The sequence below is a fragment of the Sminthopsis crassicaudata genome, chromosome 1, assembly GCF_048593235.1.
Source record: "Sminthopsis crassicaudata isolate SCR6 chromosome 1, ASM4859323v1, whole genome shotgun sequence".
In the NCBI taxonomy this organism is placed as follows: domain Eukaryota; kingdom Metazoa; phylum Chordata; class Mammalia; order Dasyuromorphia; family Dasyuridae; genus Sminthopsis; species Sminthopsis crassicaudata.
The window spans coordinates 596,731,015-596,754,274 of record NC_133617.1 but is presented as its reverse complement, the minus strand read 5'-3'; the positions used below and the strand labels follow the sequence as shown (position 1 = coordinate 596,754,274).

The 23,260-nt window shown below is 33.8% G+C and overlaps 1 protein-coding gene across 7 annotated transcripts in view; it reads right to left on the bottom strand.

Annotated features, from left to right (window-relative positions):
- Positions 1-23,260, bottom strand: part of LOC141551130 (von Willebrand factor A domain-containing protein 5A-like) — a 150,037-nt gene that overhangs the window by 11,395 nt on the left and 115,382 nt on the right. For 6 of the 7 annotated variants that reach the window (XM_074282438.1, XM_074282439.1, XM_074282440.1 and 3 more), the window contains 3 exons: positions 11,353-11,489; positions 10,868-10,994; positions 8,667-9,873 (listed from right to left, as the gene is read on the bottom strand). The exons of the other annotated variant lie outside the window; for it this stretch is intronic. In XM_074282438.1, coding sequence (XP_074138539.1) covers positions 9,794-9,873; positions 10,868-10,994; positions 11,353-11,489 — 344 coding nt within the window. In that variant the 3' untranslated portion in view covers positions 8,667-9,793. Of the gene's footprint in view, positions 1-8,666; positions 9,874-10,867; positions 10,995-11,352; positions 11,490-23,260 lie in introns of those variants that run through there. 7 annotated transcript variants of the gene reach the window in all.

The window sequence follows — 23,260 nt, the reverse complement described above, 5'->3', positions numbered from 1 at the left end:
ACAAGAGAATGTACAATATTACTGGTCCTAAGGACAACTGAATCCTGCAAGAATATCTAGAAATTATCCATTGAAAAATCTGACTTGTGCTCCAATTGATATTTGTGGGAAGTCTTGGGTCCCAGAAGAGAAGCCCTATGGAAAAGGGATCATAGGGGTGTCATGTGAGTAGCACAGATTAGCATTGTACTTTAAGCTGAGGTCTGAGGCTGGCAGTCACTGCACTAAAAAATAAAAATAAATTCCTATCTTCACACTCTGGAAATGCTTCCTTTTTGTCATCACCATGCAATAAAGTTCTAGCTACCTCTCATTTATAGTTGTGGTTTACGAACCTATTCTTTCCCTCTCCTATTCCCAACAAATGATCTAACGATTAAAGACAATTGAAGTGTGTCAAATACAGCTTAACTGTTCTAACAGATGCAATAAAGCATCTTTGGCATTCATGCAATGGGCAGAGGGAATGCTGAATGAACAACAGCCATGCCCTACATAGCAACATTAATTAAATTTGAAAGCCAAGGTATAAGGAAAGAAAAAAAAAAAAAAAAAAGGAAATATCCCTTTGATTTTTCTTTTTCATTGCTAAAACTTATCAAAGCTTGATCAAATACAATCACCCTGAAATCAAAAGAAATGATTAAAAGTTGATTATGACATCATGAATACTCTCCAAAATTTAGAAGGATACACAACTTCACTATATATGTATTTTGCCTCTGCTGAGATAAAAAATAACATGTTACATAGCAAATGGTTTCTGAATTTGCTGTGGCCAGAAATTTCAACATCCTGAAACCAATTGAGATAAAAATCGATGTAAACTTAGCAAAGCAAATTTTATTTACAATAACTTGGCACCTGAAACCTTTCCATTTTGAAGGGACCTGCCAAAATTTACCCTCCTTTAGAACCATTTTGATAAAACCATGGTAATTTCCACACTGGGTAGCCAGGTGACAAAATGGCTGGAGCATCAAGCCTGGAGTCAAGAAACAAGTTTAAATCTGCCTCTGACACTTACTAGCTGCATGACCCTGGGCAAGTCACTTAAACCTGTTTGCCTCAGTTTTCTCATCTGTAAAATAAGCCGGAGAAGGAAATGGCCAATCACTCCAGTACCTTTGCCAAGAAAATCCTAAATGAGGTCACAGAGAGTTGGATGTGACAGAAAATTACTGAAAAGTAACAAATTTTACTACCATTAGAGCACAAGAATATGGGGTCATTATTATATATGTTAATAAAACATTGTTATTCTTACTTATAAAACTATTTTAATCTGGGTTAATGCACATTTATATCCCCAAATTTGATTGGTAAATTGATCAAATATGGTAAGCATAAAAGTATGGGGAGCAAATGCTGGAATTCCAGTGATTTCTCCATATACTAAACTGGACTTATAGCTGCCAATTGTTTTCACTCTTGGCAACCAACTTAATTGCAATAGAAAATAATTGATCCTTAGGATTCTGCCATACTCATCTTATCAACCTGCCTGCCTTTCAGATCCACCTGACTGAAAATTAGACTAGCATAAATTATTTCAAAGTAACTCATTGCCTTAAAAATTTGTAAATGTTTATTATATAGGCTTTTTCTTTCTTTGGCTTAGTCTCACTATGCATTAAGGATGGCATTTGTATTCAATCAATAGTCAATGATAACAAAGATTTAGAGCAAACAAAGTTAATAATAAAGACACATTTTCTACAGTTCCTCAAGACTTAATAATTTCTTGAGATAAGTAGTACATATATTACAAATGAAAAAATTATGACTTAGGAAAGTTAAAGGTCTTGTTCAAGATTTTACAAATGGCAAGAATAAGAGTAGAGCTTGGAATAGAAGTTTGTCCTGAAATCAGAGTTAGTACTTTTCTCACTCTGCCACATTACTGAAATCTAACTGTGTGGGCTCTGAAGGTAGATCCACCCTCCTCCCACAAGGTATATAATCAAAATCTTCTCTGTGGATGACTGTTTGGATAAGGGGGAACAAATTGATAACACTCAGCTCTAAGGCTAATATCCATTCACTGATTGCAAATACACTCCTGGGTGTTCAACCCCAGAGAGTTTCAAGAAAAATTGAAAGATTTTGCTTTTTATCAATCATACCTCCTAATTTCTCTCAAGTTTTCTGCCCATTAAACCATTGATCAAGATTATTTCTATGTCTGTTGCAGCATTGATTTCCTGGTATAATGGGCTCCAATTCTAACTCAAAATATCTGTTACATAGCTCCATATAAGACGTTCTCAAACACCTACTATATGCCATAAAAACATACACAATCTTGAAGTACTATACAGATATGTTCTTTCTATTGTCAGTATTACTTCAAGCCATTTTAAGGAGAGATGTATTACAAAGCAGTATAGTTCATTGTATTCCCATATTTTGTAGTCCTACTACCCTCAGGACACTTAGAGGTCACAGCTTCTTGAAATTTCAGAAATACATTAAAGGGTGGCTTAAAAGCTACCTTCTTCAAGAAATCTTCCTGATTAATCTGTCCCAATTCCTCCTTTCCAAATAGACATAAAACATGAAAGTCGAGTTGTCATTAATCATATAACTATAGCATAATATAATATTGTCTTGAGTTTGGAGGTAGGAAGTCAACAATTCAAATATTCCAGAAAAATGCCTCTTGACATAGGCAAGTCAATTAACTGCTATGGACTTAGGAAATTCTGGGATGTATGTCCTCTCAAGGAAGCATGACAAAGTGAATTGTGTTGGTTTTGGAAACTTAATTTTGAATCTTGTCTCAAATCTTTATTAATTTTATCAATCTGGGCAAATCATAGAATAGCTCTGTACTTTCCTCAGCTATAAAATGAAGATAACATTTAAGAAGCAAATGTGTGAATTAAAAGATTCCAATGCTAAAATGTTGTAAAAATGCTTGATTTTATAATAACTAAGTTAAAAATTAGCTTGAGCTATATTAGCGTGGAGTAATTCCCACGTTATGAATTCAATTCCTTGAAAAAAATCACATTTTTAATCATATTTGTCATTATTCATGTCATAGAATCAATGTGGAGTAATAGAAAGGTTTTTGCAGTAGGAAATGAATTTGACTTGACTCCTAGCTCTGATGTTTATTAAGTTTCAAGTTCCTTTCATTCTTTAAAATCAGTTTTAGTGTTTGTAAAATGGCAATAATTAACTTAAAAATTGTTTAACTTGACACAGTTGTGAGGAAAGTATTTATAAACTTTACAATGCTGAACAAATAATAGATGTCATCATTAATTTTAAAGCTAAAAGGAACTTAACTCCTATAATGTTAGATTCTATGTACGGGTTTATTTTGAATATATTCCTCATTATATTCAGTCAAGGGAACAGAGGAAATGAGATTCCATAGATCAGGATGTCTAAGATAAAATCCTTCTAAGAGGTAGGAGAAGTAAGGACTAGATTTATTTCTCTTACAGTATTAAGTGACTTTTATAATGATTAAAGATTCAGGTGTAAGGAAGTCAATCTTCTACTCCCTGCACTTAAGAACCAATCTAGTGCCCATTTTAATAGATCTGTGTCTTTGCTATATTGCAGTGGACTTCCTAGTAGGATGGAGTCCCTTCATAACCTTCAAATGATCATATGGTCCTGTTCATCTCCTTTTTTCAATAAGTTTGAAAGCGGGGAAGACAGATGGACAATTAGTCTAGGTACTTATACTGTTCATCTGTGATTGTGGCAGGTCTTGGTGGAAGGTTGTTTCCCCCACCAAATGATATAATACTATCATCCGTATCCTAACATTCATTTATTCCTGGCTACTGAAAGCAGGGAAGGTTGTGCTCTCACTAGAAGAGCCCCAATATTATTATTTATCAGTCAGGGAGTCTCTGAGGGATTGTATAACCAAGACATATCCTATGAATTGCTTCCTCAGAGGTTCCAGAAGCCAGAAAGCTCTTTGGATTCCCTGAAACAGCTCTTGAGACATGATGTATTCAATAAATTCTCTGAGGAAACAATTAGTTCAGAATTTCCCTCTTCTTATCAGTCACCCATCTCTTGGGCAACAGTAATAGTGAAATAGATAAAAAGGAACTTCAAAATAGAGCAGAGGGTCTAAAGAAATGGTTCAAGTAATTAGCAATAGGTATGAAAGCAAAAGAATATAGAAGGAGCTGAGCAAGAAACATGATTGAGAGTTTGGATTACTTCACTTAGACTTTCTAGCTATCTAACTAGTTATTAAAAATTCCACTTCAAATTAACTACAAACTACCCACACTTAACACCACATACCAAGATAAGATCAAAATGGGTCCATGATTTAGGCATAAAGAACGAGATCATAAATAAATTAGAGGAACATAGGATAGTTTACCTCTCAGACTTGTGAAGGAGGAAGGAATTTGTGACCAAAGGAGAACTAGAGATCATTACTGATCACAAAATAGAAAATTTTTATTACATCAAATCAAAAAGCTTTTGTACAATAAAACTAATGCAAACAAGATTAGAAGGGAAGTAATAAACTGGGAAAACATTTTTACAGTTAAAAGTTCTGATAAAGGCCTCATTTCCAAAATATATAGAGAACTGACTCTAATTTATAAGAAATCAAACCATTCTTCAATTGATAAATGGTCAAAGGATATGAACAGACAATTTTCAGATGATGAAATTGAAACTATATCCACTGATATGAAAGAGTGTTCCAAATCACTACAGATCAGAGAAATGCAAATTAAGACAACTCTGAGATACCACTACACACCTGTCAGATTGGCTAAGATGACAGGAACAAATAATGATGAATGTTGGAGGGGATGTGGGAAAACTGGGACAGTGATGCATTGTTGGTGGAGTTGTGAAAGAATCCAACCATTCTGGAGAGCAATCTGGAATTATGCCCAAAAAATTATCAAATTGTGCATACCCTTTGATCCAGCAGTGCTACTACTGGCTTATATCCCAAAGAAATACTAAAGAAGGGAAAGGACCTGTATGTGCCAAAATGTTTGTGGCAGCTCTTTTTGTAGTGGCTAGAAACTGGAAAATGAACGAATGCCCTACAATTGGAGAATGGTTGGGTAAATTATGGAATATGAATGTTATGGAATATTATTGTTCTATAAGAAATGACCAGCAGGATGATTTCAGAAAGGCCCTGGAGAGACTTACAGGAACTGATGGCTGAGTGAAATGAGCAGAACCAGATCATTATACACTTTAACAACAATACTGTATGAGGATGTATTCTGATGGAAATGGATATCTTAAGAAAGAGATCTAATTCAGATCCAATTGATCAATGATGGACAGAATCAGCTACACCCAGAGAAGGAACAAAGGGAAATGAGTGTAAACTGTTTGCATTTTTGTTTTTCTTCCCAGGTTATTTTTACCTTCTGAATCCAATTCTTCCTGTGCAACAGAAAAATTCAGTTCTGCACACACATATTGTATCTAGGATATACTATAACATATTTAACATGTATGGGAATGCCTGCCATCTAGGGGAGGGGGTGGAGGGAAGGAGAGGAAAATTCAGAACAGAAGTGAGTGCAAGGGATAATGCTGTAAAAAATTACCCATGCATATGTAATGTCAAAAAAAGTTATAATTATAAAATTAATAATAAAAAAATAAATTTAAAAAACCAAATTAACTACAAACTATATAAAATACTTGGGGTGATACCTGTGTAGAGAAAAACCTAAGAACTATATGAACACAATTACAAAACACTTCACACAAAAAAATAAGTTTTAAATAATTGGAAAAACATTGATTGCTCCCAGGTAGGCTGGGCCAAAATAATTTGGATGACAATTCTACTACCTAAATGAATCCACTTATTCAATGCCATACCAATCACTCTAACAACAAAGTTCCAGAAATGGAAAAAAATAATAACAGAATTTATCTGAAAGAACAAAAGAACAAGAACATCAAGCAAACTGAAAAAAAAATGTTGAAGGAAGGTAGCTTACAAGTACTAGATTTCAATTGTTATTACAAAGCTAAGAAATAGATTAGTAAAATATATTGGATGCACAATACACATTATTAAATGACCATAGTAATCTAGTGTTTAACAACTCCAAAGACCTAATATTTTGGGATAATAAATCATTATTTGAAAAAAAAGAATTTACTGAGACAACTGAAAAGCAATTTGGTAGAAACTAGGTGTAAAATGAAAGACCCAGAACCTGTAAAGGAACATAACCTTGCTTTCTCAAAAATATATATGACTTTTTTTTAACTTTTAAAAGTAAAAGGAAATTAGACATAAACAATAATTTAACCAAAAATGTTTAACTCCTAAAATCTATAAACAAGAGTAGAACCTTCATAAATCCTTGGGCAAACAAGTCTTAATTTTTTAGAAAATAAGGTTATTCAAGGTGTTTCCCCATGCAAAAAAAGGACTGTTTTAAACTGGGAGTAAGTGTAATGTGATGATCAAGTCTTTCAAAGGACAGAGATAACAAGTGGTACATTATTCTAATAGCAGTCCATATCCAAGGAGCTTTTTCACTCACTTCAGAATCTACTAACAGCCTCCTTTTTTTCCTTTTTCTATGTATTTTACTTCTTGTCCCTTCATTTATCTGACAAGAAAACTGAATTTTGTTCAGATATATTCCTAAGGAGAAATAGAAAAAATAGAAAACTCTAAATATGAAAACTCTACAGATTAAGGAAAATCATAGCCCCTTTGTTAGCCTGATTCCACAAAAGGAGAGCATGAGCTTCACCTCTCCCTAGATGATGTAGCCCTACCATCCAACAAAGACACTTCAGGAACCAGGGTAGAGCATGATGATTTCTTTCCCCAAGAAAAAATAGAGTCCATGATATCAATTTTTGCTGGATTGAATTAATTTGCACCTCAAATGTAGCTAGGACAACTCTCAAATACCAGTTTCAAGGCTAGAAATTTACAGAGAGAAATGTTTATTGAAAAAGCTGGGCTGACCCCACTGATATAGTGTTAGTTCCTCCCTTGATGCTTTGTCCTTCATATCATTTAACTCTAATCACTTCCCCTTTCAGCTCTTTCTGTGACTTCATTTGAGTCCTTCTCATCCAAATATAGTCGTCCAAGTGTTTAACAGTGTCCGACACATAGTAGGTATTTAATAAATGCTAATTAGCACTTATTATCTCCCTTTTTTCTTAATAGATATGCATATATAGAATGGAAATATATTTCTATAATGGTATTCAGTATACCTTAATATTTTTCTCCCATATAAAGTATCTTCTCAAAATCACAGAGACAGGGTAGGATGAAAAACCTGTTTCCTTATTCCCAAGCTCAGAGTTGCTCCTCCTATTCTTGATTAGAATCTTATTTCCCAAATAATTTCTCAAAGTACCTCAGAAGCTGTTTTACACTTGCTCATTTCCTTAATGTCCTTTATATTAGGATTTGCTTGTAGCTTCTATATTAATATTACTTGATAGTTAGCTGGTCTCCATCTCTTAAGATTATTGTAGAAACTACTCTCTTAAAATTTTTAGACTATTTCATATTACTTAATCTTAGGAAAGTTCTTATAGTCAAGATCATTTTGACATCTTTGTTTAATTTAATCATTACTCAGTTCATTGTGATTTAATGGGTATCAGTGATTGTTAGGGAAGTAAGAAAAATGGGATGAAGTGTTAGGTATGTTAGTTAATGCTATAAAATGAGATGATTAATCATATCTTGACTATATTAATTGTATTTGATTTATAAGATAGTTCTACTATTAGCTAGTACTGTTCTAAGAATATATATTGAATTTGCAAAACCCATTAATCCCTAGGAATCACTACTGCCACTCCCCTAAGTGACCTTGCTTAAAAACTATAACCTGTTTGGTTCACTAAAGTGTGATGGCTTGTAGAAAGTCCTTGCTGTAATGAACTGTAGTTAATAACCTGTGAAAGACCTGTTGACAAAAGTGGTTCTGGTTGACTTGGACATTGTCCTTAACAAGTTATAAGAAATCCTCCCTCTCCTCTCAACCTGTCAACCTTACCCCTTCATCCCCAACACATACTTATTAAGATTATTCTATTATTATATTAGGAGTCTCCACACTTCTGAAGAAACCTCACAGGGACTACTCTAGAATTTATAAGATCCTTCATCCTATGAGCATCAAGGTCCTTAAATTAGTAAGAACTTAGTAAGAGCCTAACACTTAACCAAGAAGATCTAATTCCTTAGGACCCCCAGTCACCCTAAAAAAAATTTGAAAAGTAAAAAAAGTTAGTACAGCTGAACTCAGGACTTTATATTTTCAAATAAATAGACAGAGAATGTTCTTCTAATATAAGATAACTAGAAAAATATTTTTAAGAATGTTAGGTCATTCCATTGCTCTTTCTCCTCTAGCAATGCCATGAATTGCAGGTTCATCTTGATATTCCTGGAAGTTCCTGCCAACCAAAGGTATCCCAAAACCAAGGGAACTGGGGCTGCAGGCTGAATTAGAGAGCGCTACCTAAAAGATTAGACAATTTAACATTTAGAGAGAAACAAGAGTGGAAGGAATGAGGTTTCTCCAGTGGGAAGATCAGGCAATCAAGACAGCAGATTATGTGTGTAAGGACCAAAATACTGTTAACAGGTAAAAAAAAAAAAAAAAAAAAAAAATACCAGATACTGCCAAGAGCAATAATTGGCAAATCATTTTATTCTTGTTACTAGAATATTTGCAGAAAATAACATGTACTGAAAAACTCAAGTTACTTATACAAGGCAAGTAGGGATATAAGGGCCAACATGCCCTTATGATATGCCTCTATGGAAGGAAAGGATTTTCCTTCATATCATAGAGGAAGTGGTTTATTTCTATCCCAGATTTACCTTTATTGTTGTTCAGCAGAGAACAAGTCAAGGAAACAAAGGGGCAACAGTCCATAGTAGAGAAATCTCTGTGTCTCCAATAGCTTATATAGGTGACATGGGGTGCTCATCAATGCTTGTTGATGTAGAAGATTTAAAGGCTACACAGACTGAATCAGGCTGGTCCAGTGCAGTTTGGGTATTTCTTCCCAATCCCATCCCCAGGCACTGAGTTAGGAGAAACCTATGTATGTCACCCTCAAGATGCCTATGTTTGGGGTCTTTACCTGTTCAACAGGATTTACCCAGGTAATGTGGAAGATAAAGCATTAGAAGAATTTTTAAAGTCATCTAATACAAATAATTGTAGTTCTGCTATACAATAACACATATCATTATAGATGCATGTCCTATCTTCACCTAAATTTTCACTCTCTCTTCAAAATTAAAATCTCTACCCACATATAGATTAAATTGGGGGGGAACCCTCTTTATTTAATATGCTTTGGGATAATCTAAAAAGGTCAAGGGGAAAAGCTACAGTAATTGTCAGTTAAAAACAAGGAAAGATCTCATTTAAAGTGTTAGTGGAACTGAAAGAGACCTTTCTTGATTCCCCTAGTTGTTGCTTCTTCCTAGTTTTCCTTCCCCCAAAAAATAGTATTTTATTTATTTCAAATATACTTTTGAATGTACTAATTTGTATACCTGCTGCTTTCCTCAGTAGAATGCACGCTGCTTGAATGAGAAGGTTATAACTTGTGACTTCACAGCATTAGCTCCTAGCACATGCCCAACTGACACCAGGGCCTTTAATAAATACTTGAATTGAACCAAATAGTATCTGATCAATGGGGAATGGGTCAGAACAGAGAACAAAAGCACATACAGTGAAAGATTTTAGCAGCATAGAGGATAAGGATCAGCAGCCAAAGACAAACATTTTCATTTCTGCTCTCATAGACCAAAGACAGCAGGATCCACAGATGATTTCAGAAGAGTATTGGCAGCTTTGACGTATTCAGCCAGGGAAGAATCTATGAACACAAGAAGATGGATAAGAAATTAGGAAAAACAGGAAAGTAGATTAATTCCACAAGTGTATATCCTATTCCCTTTCATATCCCTTCATTTATTCATTCTTTCTTTTCTTTCTAATAAGTCAATATTATTCTATTATTCAATACTATTTAAAATTATAATTCAATAGTTTCAGTAATGTGTGACTGCCAACAAAAGCCCACTGAGATCACAAAGACAGTAGAATGATTTGCCATTCCTTTCTCTAGCTCATTTTAAATATGCAAACAGTTAAGTGATTTACCTAGTAAGCATCTTAGGCCAAATTTAACTTCTGATCCTACTGATTCTAGTGCTAGTGCTCTTATCTAATCTAGCTAGCCATATTCCCATTCTGCCCTGCCCCAACTATTTCTACTTCCAGAAACATTAAGTATTTATTATGCATAAAAGGAGGCACTATATTACACATTAAGCATTTATGTATAACAGGAGGCACTGTATTATACATTCAATAAGTATTTTTATGCTTAATAGAAGGCACTGTATTAGACACTGCTGTATTACCTCCAAGAGTCATGCTCTTTCTTGTTTCATATTCCTTAAATTCTCCTTTCATTTTTCCTGGCCCTAGAAATCCTTCTAAGGTACAATATACTTGAAAGCAGAGGAGCTGGTTAGATCAGTCTCAGGCTCACCCTTGGAGCATTGATGGGACTAATATAGGATTGATGCTAGCAGTCTGGCAAAAGGAAGAAGAGAGCCAAGACTACTGTGTTTTGATATCTTACCACCCTTTCCCATAGGCATTTCCAACCTTCTTGTATCCCCTCTATGTCCCTCACTACTTGTGAGTCTTTCCTCTATTAAAAGATCAAAAGGTGGGACAGAAAGGAATCAGGCAATCAATCCCTCCATCTCCAACCACAGAAGGGAAAATGAGGTAATATCTGAGGGAACAGTAAGTCTTGTGATGTATGAGGAAAAAGGTTCTCCAGGCAGATTCCTTACCAGATCGAGCACAGATCCATGCCACAGCTTTCCTTTCCAGGAGTTCCCATTCTTCTCTCTGGTCCCAACTGAAGCTATGCATCCACAGCACAGCCAAGATAGTGGCCCAGGTTGGAACATCTTTACTCTAGAGAACACACAGAACACAGGCCACAGTGTAAGGGTACCCCAGAAGTGGGAAGACAAACCTTTGGGTGGCTCCTAATCCACCCAGGACCACAGAAATAAGAATTCCAGATAGAATTACTACTTTTCCTTCCATTTTCCTGCCCTTATTGCTTTTCTCAATGTTTACAGAGCACCCATACATGAGGAACTACTAAGCGTGCTTTAAGGCCTAAAAAACATTTCCATCAACCTCTCAGTCACAGGCCACACTAAGGAGTAATGACACCCATCACTCTACCCAAAGGCAGATGGCTCTCCCTTGTCCTTTCCTCTGGTACAAACCCCTACCCTCTGCCCTCTCCTCTCTAGGTTCTTACCTGGTCAGGCAAAGCAGCCAGTGCTCTCTCAACACTCACATCCAGGACTGAGGCCAGAGCTTCATCCAGTTCCCAGGAGCCATCTGCCTTTTGCAAGGAAATCAACTGCAGAAGTGGAGACTCTGTAGGGGATGCCTCTGGGGAAATAAATTGTAAACTACAGCATCAATCACACCCCAAAGGCAGCTGAGTGAAATGTCATTCTGTAAGGACTAGTAGACACAAAGGAGGATACATTAGTAGGTGGAAATGGAGACATCCCCTTATATTAACCCCAGTCTGAGAGCCCTTAGGTTTCATACCCAAGGGGCCTCAGACAGCCACAGTCCTCAACAATTCCCCGGAGGTGAGAAAGAGAAGATTAACGAATTGGGCTTACAACTTAAAAGGCTAGAAAAAGACCAAATTATAAACCCCCAACCAAAAATTAAACTCGAAATACAAAAATTAAAAGGAGAAATCAATAAAATTGAAAGTAAAAAAACTATTGAATTAATAAATAAAACCAAGAGTTGGTTTTATGAAAAAGCCAATAAAATAGATAAACCTTTGGTAAATTTGATCAAAAAAAAGAAAGAGGAAAATCAAATTGATAGTCTTACAAATGAAAAGGGGGATCTTTCCACCAATGAAGAGGAAATTAGAGAAATAATAAGGAGTTACTTTGCCCAACTTTATGCCAATAAATTTGATAACTTAAGTGAAATGGATGACTTCCTCCAAAAATATAGGCTCCCTAAATTAACAGAGGAGGAGATAAATTGCTTAAATAGTCCCATTTCAGAAAAAGAAATAGAACAAGCTATTAATCAACTCCCCAGGAAAAAATCCCCAGGGCCAGATGGATTCACATGTGAATTCTACCAAACATTTAAAGAACAATTAGCCCCAATGTTATATAAATTATTTGAAAAAATAGGGGATGAAGGAGTCCTACCAAACTCCTTTTATGACACAGACATGGTACTGATACCTAAACCAGGTAGATCGAAAACTGAGAAAGAAAATTATAGACCAATCTCCTTAATGAATATTGATGCTAAAATCTTAAATAAGATATTAGCAAAAAGACTTCAGAAAATCATCTCCAGGATAATACACTATGATCAAGTAGGATTTATTCCAGGAACGCAGGGCTGGTTTAATATTAGGAAAACTATTAATATAATTGACCATATTAATAATCAAATTAATAAGAACCATATGATCATCTCAATAGATGCAGAAAAAGCATTTGACAAAACCCAACATCCATTCCTACTAAAAACTCTTGAGAGTATAGGAATAAATGGACTATTCCTCAGAATAATCAGGAGCATATATTTAAGACCTTCAGTAAGCATAATATGCAATAGAAATAAACTGCAACCTTTCCCAGTAAGATCAGGAGTGAAACAAGGTTGCCCACTATCACCATTACTATTCAATATAGTACTAGAAACGCTAGCCTCGGCAATAAGAGCCGAGAAAGAGATTCAAGGAATTAGAGTAGGAAATGAGGAAATGAAACTATCACTTTTTGCAGATGACATGATGGTATACTTAGAGAACCCCAAAGACTCTGCTAAAAAGCTACTAGAAATAATTCAAAATTTCAGCAAAGTGGCAGGATACAAAATAAATCCACATAAATCCTCGGCATTCTTATATATCACTAACAAAATGCAACAGCAAGAGATACAAAGAGAAATTCCATTCCAAACAAATGTTGAGAGTATAAAATATTTGGGAATCCATCTACCAAAGAAAAGTCAGGAATTATATGAGAAAAATTACAAAACACTTGCCACAAAAATAAAATCAGATTTAAATAATTGGAAAGACATTCAGTGCTCTTGGATAGGCCGAGCGAATATAATAAAGATGACAATACTCCCCAAACTAATCTATTTATTTAGTGCTATACCAATCAGACTCCCAAGAAACTATTTCAATGACCTAGAAAAAATAACAACAAAATTCATATGGAAGAATAAAAGGTCAAGAATTGCAAGGGAACTAATGAAAAAAAACTCAGAGGAAGGTGGTCTAAGTGTACCTGATCTAAAGCTATATTATATAGCAGCAGTCACCAAAACCATTTGGTATTCGCTAAGAAATAGACCGGTAGATCAGTGGAACAGATTAGATACAAAGGACAAAAAAGGGTACATCTATAGCAATCTAATCTTTGACAAACCCAAAGATTCCAACATTAGGGATAAAAATTCATTATTCGGAAAAAACTGTTGGGAAAACTGGAAATTAGTATGGCAGAAATTAGATATGGATCCACACTTAACACCATATACCAAGATAAGATCAAAATGGGTCCATGATTTAGGCATAAAGAGGGAGATAATAAATAGATTAGAGGAACAGAGGATAATCTACCTCTCAGACTTGTGGAGGAGGAAGGAATTTATGACCAGAGGAGAACTAGAGATCATTATTGATCACAAAATAGAAGATTTTGATTACATCAAACTAAAAAGTTTCTGTACAAATAATACTAATGCAAACAAGATTAGAAGGGAAGTAACAAATTGGGAAAATATTTTTAAAAACAAAGGTTCTGACAAAGGTCTCATTTCCAAAATATATAGAGAACTGACCATAATTTATAAGAAACCGAACCATTCTCCAATTGATAAATGGTCAAAGGATATGAACAGACAATTCTCAGAGGAAGAAATTGAAACTATATCCACTCACATGAAAGAGTGTTCCAAATCACTACTGATCAGAGAAATGCAAATTAAGACCACTCTGAGATACCACTACACACCTGTCAGATTGGCAAAGATGACAGGAACAAATAATGACAAATGTTGGAGGGGATGTGGGGAAATTGGGACACTAATACATTGCTGGTGGAGTTGCGAAAGAATCCAGCCATTCTGGAGAGCAATCTGGAATTATGCCCAAAAAGTTATCAAACTGTGCATACCCTTTGACCCAGCAGCGCTACTACTGGGATTATATCCCAAAGAAATACTAAAGAGCGGAAAGAAACACATATGTGCCAAAATGTTTGTGGCAGCTCTTTTTGTTGTAGCTAGAAACTGGAAGATGAATGGATGTCCATTAGTTGGAGAATGGTTGGGTAAATTGTGGTATATGAAGGTTATGGAATATTATTGCTCGGTAAGAAATGACCAGCAGGAGGAATATAGAGAGGCCTGGAGAGACTTAAATCAACTGATGCTGAGTGAAATGAGCAGAACCAGAAGATCGCTGTACACTTCAACAACAATACTGTATGAGGATGTATGAGGATGTATTCTGATGGAAGTGGAAATCTTCAACATAAAGAAGATCCAACTCACTTCCAGTTGATCAATGATGGACAGAGGTAGCTACACCCAGAGAAGAAACACTGGGAGGGGAATGTAAATTGTTAGCACTAATATCTGTCTGCCCAGGTTGCATCTATCTTCGGATTCTAATGTTTATTGTGCAACAAGAAAATGATATTCACACACATGTATTGTACCTAGACTATATTGTAACACATGTAAAATGTATGGGATTGCCTGTCGTCGGGGGGAGGGAATAGAGGGAGGGGGGGTAATTTGGAAAAATGAATACAAGGGATAATATTATAATATATATATATATATATAAAAACAATTCCCCGGAGGCCCTGCTGAATCCCAGAGCAATCTACCAGGTAGACCCCACAGCAGTGCAAACTAGGAATACCAGAGCAGCAAGATAGAAAGGCCCTCAGCCCAATGCAGGCTACTATTAGGCCATACCCCCACTGCTGACCAGTGGCAATGATCCCCAAGCTAGCAGTAAGGCCCTGCCCAAAGAACAAGCCAGCAGGAAGACACCCCCATCCAGTGCAAGACAAGCAGTTTGGTCCTGAGATCTAGTAAAAGCCAGTAGCAAGGACCCAGAACCAAAGCAACAAGAGAGTGCAGGAACAGAGTCCAACACTCTATAGAAACATGTTTTGTCCTCCAAATATTTTAGTAACAAAAATAAAGAGACTTGCCTATTTCTGCTCTTTGTTTTACCTAAATTTTTTCTGCTTAATTTGCTGACATGATTGCCCACTTTATCAAGGCATGAAATGGGTAGAAAATTTGAGCAAAGAAGAACCTGACTATATAGTTACTATGCTAAGAGGGAGAATCAAGTATAAACTTATATAAGAACAACAGTATCAAAACAATTACATATGAAAGGATATTTCAAATCACTATTGATCAGAGAAATACAAATTAAGACAAGTCTGAGATACCACTACACACCTGTCTCACTATTGATCAGAGAAATACAAATTAAGACAAGTCTGAGATACCACTACACACCTGTCACATTGGCTAAGATTACAGAAAAATATAATGACAAATGTTAGAGGGGATATGGGGAAAACTGGGACACCGATGCATTGTTGGTGGAGTTGTGAATGGATCCAACCATTATGGAGAGCAATTTGGAACTATGCCCAAAAAGTTATCAAACTGCATATCCTTTGATCCAGCAGTATTACTACTGGGCTTATATCCCAAACAGATTTTAAAGAAGGGAAAGGGACCTATATGTGTCAAAATATTTGTGGCAGTCTTTTTGTAGTGGCTAGAAACTGGAAACTGAGTCAAATGGAGAATGATTGGATAAATTGTGGTATATGAATGTTATGGAATATTATTTTTCTGTAAGAAATAACCAGCAGGATGATTTCAGAAAGGCCGGGAGAGACTTATAACTGATGCTGAGTGAAATGAGCAGAACCAGGAGATCATCATACACTTCAACAACAATACTGTATGAGGATGTATTCAGATGGGCATCGATATCTTTGACAATAAGAAGATCCAATTTAGCTCCAACTGATCAATGATGGACAGAATCAGCTACACCTAGAGAAGGCATACTGGGAAATGAATGTGGACTATTTGCATTTTTATTTTTCTTCCCGGGTTATTTTTACCTTTCTGAATCCGATTTTTCTTGTGCAACAAGAGAACTATACAAATAAATTGTATTTAAGATATACTGCACCATGTTTAACATGTATGAGACTGTCTGCCATCTAGGGTAGAAGGGAAAAGTTGGAACAGAAATGAGTGCAAGGGACAATTTTGAAAAATTACCCATGCATATGTTTTGTCAATTAAAAAGCTATAATAAAAATTTTTTAAATTAAAAAATAATAATTACATATGAAACATCAAAGAAAAATGCAAACTAACTGAAGTACAATAGAAGAGTTTACAGGGATAAGAAATAAGAAATACTCATGAACATAATAGCAATAATGATCAGGAGTAATATTTATTAGGGGGGAAAAAGTAGGAGCATCATTGATCTCTAAGTCAAACTTAAACAATTCAATCAAGAGAAAATCTATATTATCTGTGAGTCAAATTAATATTGTTTTAAATGTATGAATGTATACATGGATATGTATAATAAGTGTCTGAAGATATGTGTGTAGGTGTATTATACATAAATATGTGTATCTATTTATGTTTGGGTTTGTATATATATATATATACAGAATATATCCTTGTTTAACTGCAGTCTGCTTGGAGGAGAGGGTTGGAGAAAAGGGGAAAAAACAATAAAATAGACACTACACAGCAGAGAACAAAAGAAAACCTACAAGGAAGTAACAACAACAACAATAACAAAAAGACAGTCAGTTATGCCTCCTTGAAGTAGAAATTTATTGTCTCATATTTTGAATTCATCCCCTGATGTTCTTCTAGGCACATAATTATTTCTTTAAAGGGGGTAAGTTCTTTCTTTTTCTAATTTTTTAAACTAATTTTGCATTGAAGTTTTAAATAAAATACATAAAATGGGAGCTGGGGAAGGGAAATAAAAATATAAACTAGTATCAAGCTGAAAATGAATTAATGGAAGAACTCAAAATGGATTTTTTTTGCCCAATGATTATTTTTAATACTAGTTTTAAATTATGTGTCAAGACATTTTTTAGTATTTATTTTAATAAGATTTAAAATGGATTCTTAAATGCAAATTAGAGATAGAGAAGCAAAATTGGGAAAATAAATAAATAATGCAGAAGAATGATTAAAAAGAAGAATCAATATCTTGGTAAAATAAATTTTTAAAAAATGGAAAATTATATATAAGAATTCTGCAAAGAAAATAGCTCCTTTCAAAAAACAAAACAAAACAAAACAAAAATTTGAATTGACCAAATGGAAAAAAAGTGATACAAAAGTTGACTTAAGAAAATAAGTGCTTACAAATAAGAACTGGGCATGTGAAAGCTAATGACTCTATGAAATATCAAGATATGAGAAAACATAGTTAAAAGAATAAAAATTTAAAATGTGAAATTTCTCATTGGAAAAAAAAATTAATCTGAGAGAGATAATTTAAGAATTACAGGATTACCAGAAAGTTATGATTTTTAAAATCCCCTGGACATCATATATCTTTTTTTTTTAATTTTTATAATTACAACTTTTTTTTGACAGTACATATACATAGGTAATTTTTTTTTAACAACATTATCCCTTGTACTCCCTTCTGTTCCAAATTTTTCCCCTTCTTCCCTCCACCTCCTCCCCTAGATGGCAGGCATTCCCATACATATTAAATATCTTATAGTATATCCTAGGTACAATATATATGTGCAGAACCGAATTTTGTTGTTGTTGTTGCAAAGGAAGAATTGTATTCAGAAGGTAAAAATAATCTGGGAAGAAAAACAAAAAAACAAAAAACAAAAAAATGCTCACAGTTTACACTCATTTCTCAGTGTTCCTTTTCTGGATGTAGCTGATTCTGTCCATCATTGATCAATTGGAATTGGATTAGTTCTTCTCTATATTGAAGATATCCACTTCCATCAGAATACATCCTCATACAGTATCATTGTTGAAGTGTATAATGATCTCCTAGTTCTGCTCGTTTCACTCAGCATCAGTTGATGTAAGTCTCTCCAAGCCTCTCTGTATTCCTCCTGCTGGTCATTTCTTACAGAGCAATAATATTCCATAACATTCATATACCATAATTTACCTAACTATTCTCCAATTGATGGACATCTATTCATTTCCCTGGACATCGTATTTCAAGAAATTATTATAGACAGGATAAAATAGAATTGGAAAGAATCCACCAATCACTATTGGGCAGAACTCTGAAGTTAAAACAAAGCATTCTTACAAGGTACTAAGGTACTAAATCTTATTAAAATGAATACAAAAGAATCTCTTGACATATAATTTTAAAATAGTATTAAAATCATTAAAAATAATAAGTCAGTGGAATTGATAGAGACAATATTATCTAATTTAGCATGGTTCAGTATTATTGATGTGATCCTACAAGGAGATGTTATGGACCAGAACTTGAAACAAGGTACTAAGTGGAATTGAGGAGACAATGGTTAAATCTAACATTGAGTTAATCCTACAACAAATAATGGTTTCCTAGTGATATAATGATTGGTGTATACTCAGTGTGGGGCATATATGCGAGAAGCTCTCAGGGCCAGAAAGGATAAGTGCACTTTAACCCGTGTGGTGATTACTGAACTGAAACAAAGGCTGCCTCCAGAGACCCCAAGTAAACCCCAACAAGAGAATATTAAATTTTAGAGAAGAATATTATAGAATGTCATAGCCAAATTCCAAATGTCCTAGATCAAGGAGAAAATACTTCAAGTAGACAAAAAGAGATAATTAAAATATTGTGGTGACACAATAAGGATTAAACAGATTTTAACAGCTTCTGCACAAAGGCTTGGAATGATATTCTGGAAAGCAAAACAGTTAGAATTACAATCAAGAACCATCTACCCAACAAAAATGAGTATAAACCTTCAAGGAGAAAAATGGATATTAAATGTTATAGAGGACTTTCAAGATTTACTAATTAAAAGACCATTTTTTTAAAATTTGTTTCTCTACAATACTCAAGAGAAACAGAAAAGGGGAATTAGGAAAGGGAAATAATAAGAGACTTAATAAAGCTAAACTGTTTATATTTATACATAGGAAAATAATACTTGAAACTCATATAAACTTTCTCATTACTAGAGCATTTAGAAGAATATATAGATTAAAGGGCACAGGTGTTAGGTGATTGTGAAATCAAAATAACTAAAAAATTCAAATTAAGAGGTGAGAGAGAAATGTACTGGGGGAAAAGGAAAGAAAGAGCTAGAATGGGGCAAATTAGCATACATAAAGCAGGCAAGAAAAACCTTTTACATTGAAGAGGAAAAGGACAGAGGTGAGTGAAGCTCAGAATTGGCTCAAAGAGGAAATAAGATACACACTCACTTGGTATAGAAATTGGGTATAGAGATCTACCTTCCCTACGGGAGAGAAAAAGAGAGGTTGAAAAAATGGAGAGCAAATTGAGGGAAATGGTAGACAGAAGCAAAACTTTTGAAGAGGGACAAAATGAAAGGAAAGAGAAGAAATGGTAAATATAGTTAGAAAAATAATTGTGAAAAACAATTTATATAAGTTTCTCTGATAAAGATCTCATTTCTCAAACATAGAGAACTGAATCAAATTTATAAAAATAAGAAGTTTCAGAGACAATAATCATAGCCATCTACTGCCATATTTTTAAAAATTCTTTAACACACGATTAATTTTAGAAGTGAAATTAAAACAATTCTGAAGTACTACTTACATATCTATTAGATTGACTGCTAGAACAGAAAAGGGAAGTGTCAAATATTGGAAGGGATGTGAGAAAAACAAGACATTAATATATGAGTGGTGGAATTATGAACTGATTTCAACCATTTTGTAGAGCAATTTGGAACTATGCTAAAAAGTCATGCATACCCTTTGACCTAGAGTCACTACTAGGTCTATATCCCAAAAGTGCTGAAAAACAGAAAGGAAAACATGTATAATGGGGCAAAAAGTTAGAAATAGAGGGTATGGTGTGCCCATCAGTTGGAGAATATCTGAATGAAGTGTGGACAATGTTGATGATAAAATCTTATTGTGCTATAAGAAATGAGCAGCATGGTCTCAAAAAAATCTGTAGAGACTTCCATGAGCTGATACAAAGTGAAATGTACTATATACAAAGTAACAACAATACTGTAAGATGATCAGCTGTGAATGTCATAATTATTCTCAACAATGCAAGGATCGAAGACAACTCCAAAGGAGTTATGATGAAAAAAATGCTATACCTACCCTGAGAAAGAACTTATAGTGTCTGGATGTAATTTAATGTAATTACATGTAATTAATGTAATACTTTTTTATTTTCTTTATTTTTTTTCTTCAGAGGTTGTGAAGGGATGTTTATGTTTTTCTTCACAACATGACTATTATAGAAAACATTTTACTTGACTACATATGTATAATGTATATTGAAATACTGAATTGCTTGCATTGTAAAGAAAAGATGAAAGTGGAAAATCTGGAACTGAAAGCTTTTAAATGAATATGAAAAACTAAGGATACTGATTGCAAATTAACACACTTCTTTTACTTTTTTTTTTTTTTTAAATCTCTCCTATGGTTTTTTCCCTTTTGTTTGATTTTTCACTCCCAACATGATTCATAAAGCAATGGGTATTAAAAATAAACTTAATATAATAAAAAAATCAAAAAATGAATGTGAAAAATTGTTTCTATATGTATAGGAAAAATAAAATACTAATTAGAAGAAGATTTTTTTTTTTTACAATATGTTGTTTACATGAAACACATTTGAAACAGAGACATACAAAGTAAAAGTAAGAGGGTGGAGCAAAATCTATTATACTTCAGTGGAAATAAAAAAATAGGTATAGTAATCATAATCTCAAACAAAACAAAAGCAAAAATAAACCTAATTTAAATAGAAAAGGATCTAATTATTTAATCAGAGATAAGGAGAAAACTAGAGTACAGAAAGATACCATAGATCAGTGCTTCTTAAACTTTTTTCCACTCACAATCCTTTTTCACCCAGATAATTTTTAAACAACCCCAGGTATCCAAAATAGGCACACAAATAAAAAAAATTTTTTTCTTATAATAAATCATAATTTTGTGACTTACCCATTCAGTTAAATGACCCCATGCGGTCACAACCCACAGTTCATAAAGCTTTGACAATGAAGTAATATCAATACTAAACATGTATGCACAAAATAGTAAAGCATCTAAATTTTTGAAAAAGAACTTGAACAAGTTATAAGAAGAAATAGACAGTAAACTTATAGTAGTGGGGGACCTCAATTTCTTTCTCTCAGAACTAGATTAACCTAACCTCAAAATAAACAGAAAAAAAGTAAAGGAGGTGAACAGAATTATGAAAAAGTTAGATGTGATAGCTCTCTGGAGAAAACAGAATAGAAAGGATTATACCTTTTACACAGCAGTACATGCTGCCTACACAAAAAAATGACCATATATGAGAACATAAAAACAAATACAGAAAAAAATAAATAGAAAATACATGTTTTTCAGACACTAATGCAATAAAATTACATTCAATAAAGGACAATGGAAAAGAGATTAAAAATTAATTGGCAACTAAGTAATCTAACTCTAAAGGATAAGTGGTTCAAAACATAAATCATAGAAACAAACAATAATTTAATTAAAGCAGCAACAATGAGAAAACATACTAAAATGGGATGCATACTTAGGAGAAATTTTATAGAACACATCAATGAATTGGGCATGAATATTAAAAAAAAACTAGAATAAATTCAAAATCCTCAAACTCCAAATTGGAAATCCTGAAAATTGTGAAATTAATAAAATTGAAAGTAAGAACACTACTGAATTAACAGATACAATTAGAAGCTGGTTTATGAAGAAAATAATGAAGTATAAAAACCATAGGTTATTTTAATTTAAAAAAGAAAAAAGAAACAAACAAACAAACAAAAATTCACCAATATCAAAAATGAAAGGGGAAAATGTGAATGTAAAAGAAATTAAAACAATTAGATGGAGTTATTTTGCCCAATTGTATGCCAATAAATCTGAAGATCTCAATGAAATGGATGAATATTAAGAAAAAAGAAGTGGTATGTTAATGTTATGGAATATTATTGTTCTATAAGAAATGACCAGCAGGATGAATACAGAGAAGGTTGGAGAGACTTACATGAACTGATGCTGAGTGAAATGAGCAGAACCAGGAGATCCTTATACACTTCAACATCAATACTATATGAGTATCAATTCTGATAGACATGACTCTCTTCAACAATGAGAGGAGCCAAATCAGTTCCAATTGATCAATAATGAACAACCAGCTACACCCAGTGAAAGAACACTAGGAAAAAAGTGTGGACTACATCATAGCATTTACACTCTTTCTATTATAGTTTGCTTACATTTTTGTTTTTCTTCTCAGGTTATTTTTACCTTCTTTCTAAATCTGATGTTTCTTGTGCAGCAAGATAACAACTACCTCCAAAACTATATAAACGATTTCAAAAAATAGGGAAAGAAGGACTCCTGCCACATTCTTTATATGATGCAAACATGGTACTGATACCAGGTAGGAAGGAAACAGAGAAAGAATATTATAGACCAATTTCCCCAATGAATATTGATGCAAAAATCTTAAATAAAATATTAGCAAAGAGATTACAAAAAGTCATCCCCAGGATAACATACCATGGCCAAGTAGGATTTATACCAGGAATATAGGGCTAGTTCAATATTAGGAAAATATTAGCATAATTGACTATATTAATAATCAAAAACAAAAACCATATGATTATCTCAACAGATGCAGAAAAAATCATTTGATTAAAATCCAACATCCATTCCTATTAAAAATACTAGAGAATATAGAATAAATGGACTTTTCCTTAAAATAGTCAGTAGCATCTATTTAAAACCATCAGCAAGCATCATATATAATGGGAATAAACTGGAACCATTCCCAGTAAGATCAGGGGTGAAAAAAGGTTGCCCACAATCACCATTACTATTCAATATTGTAT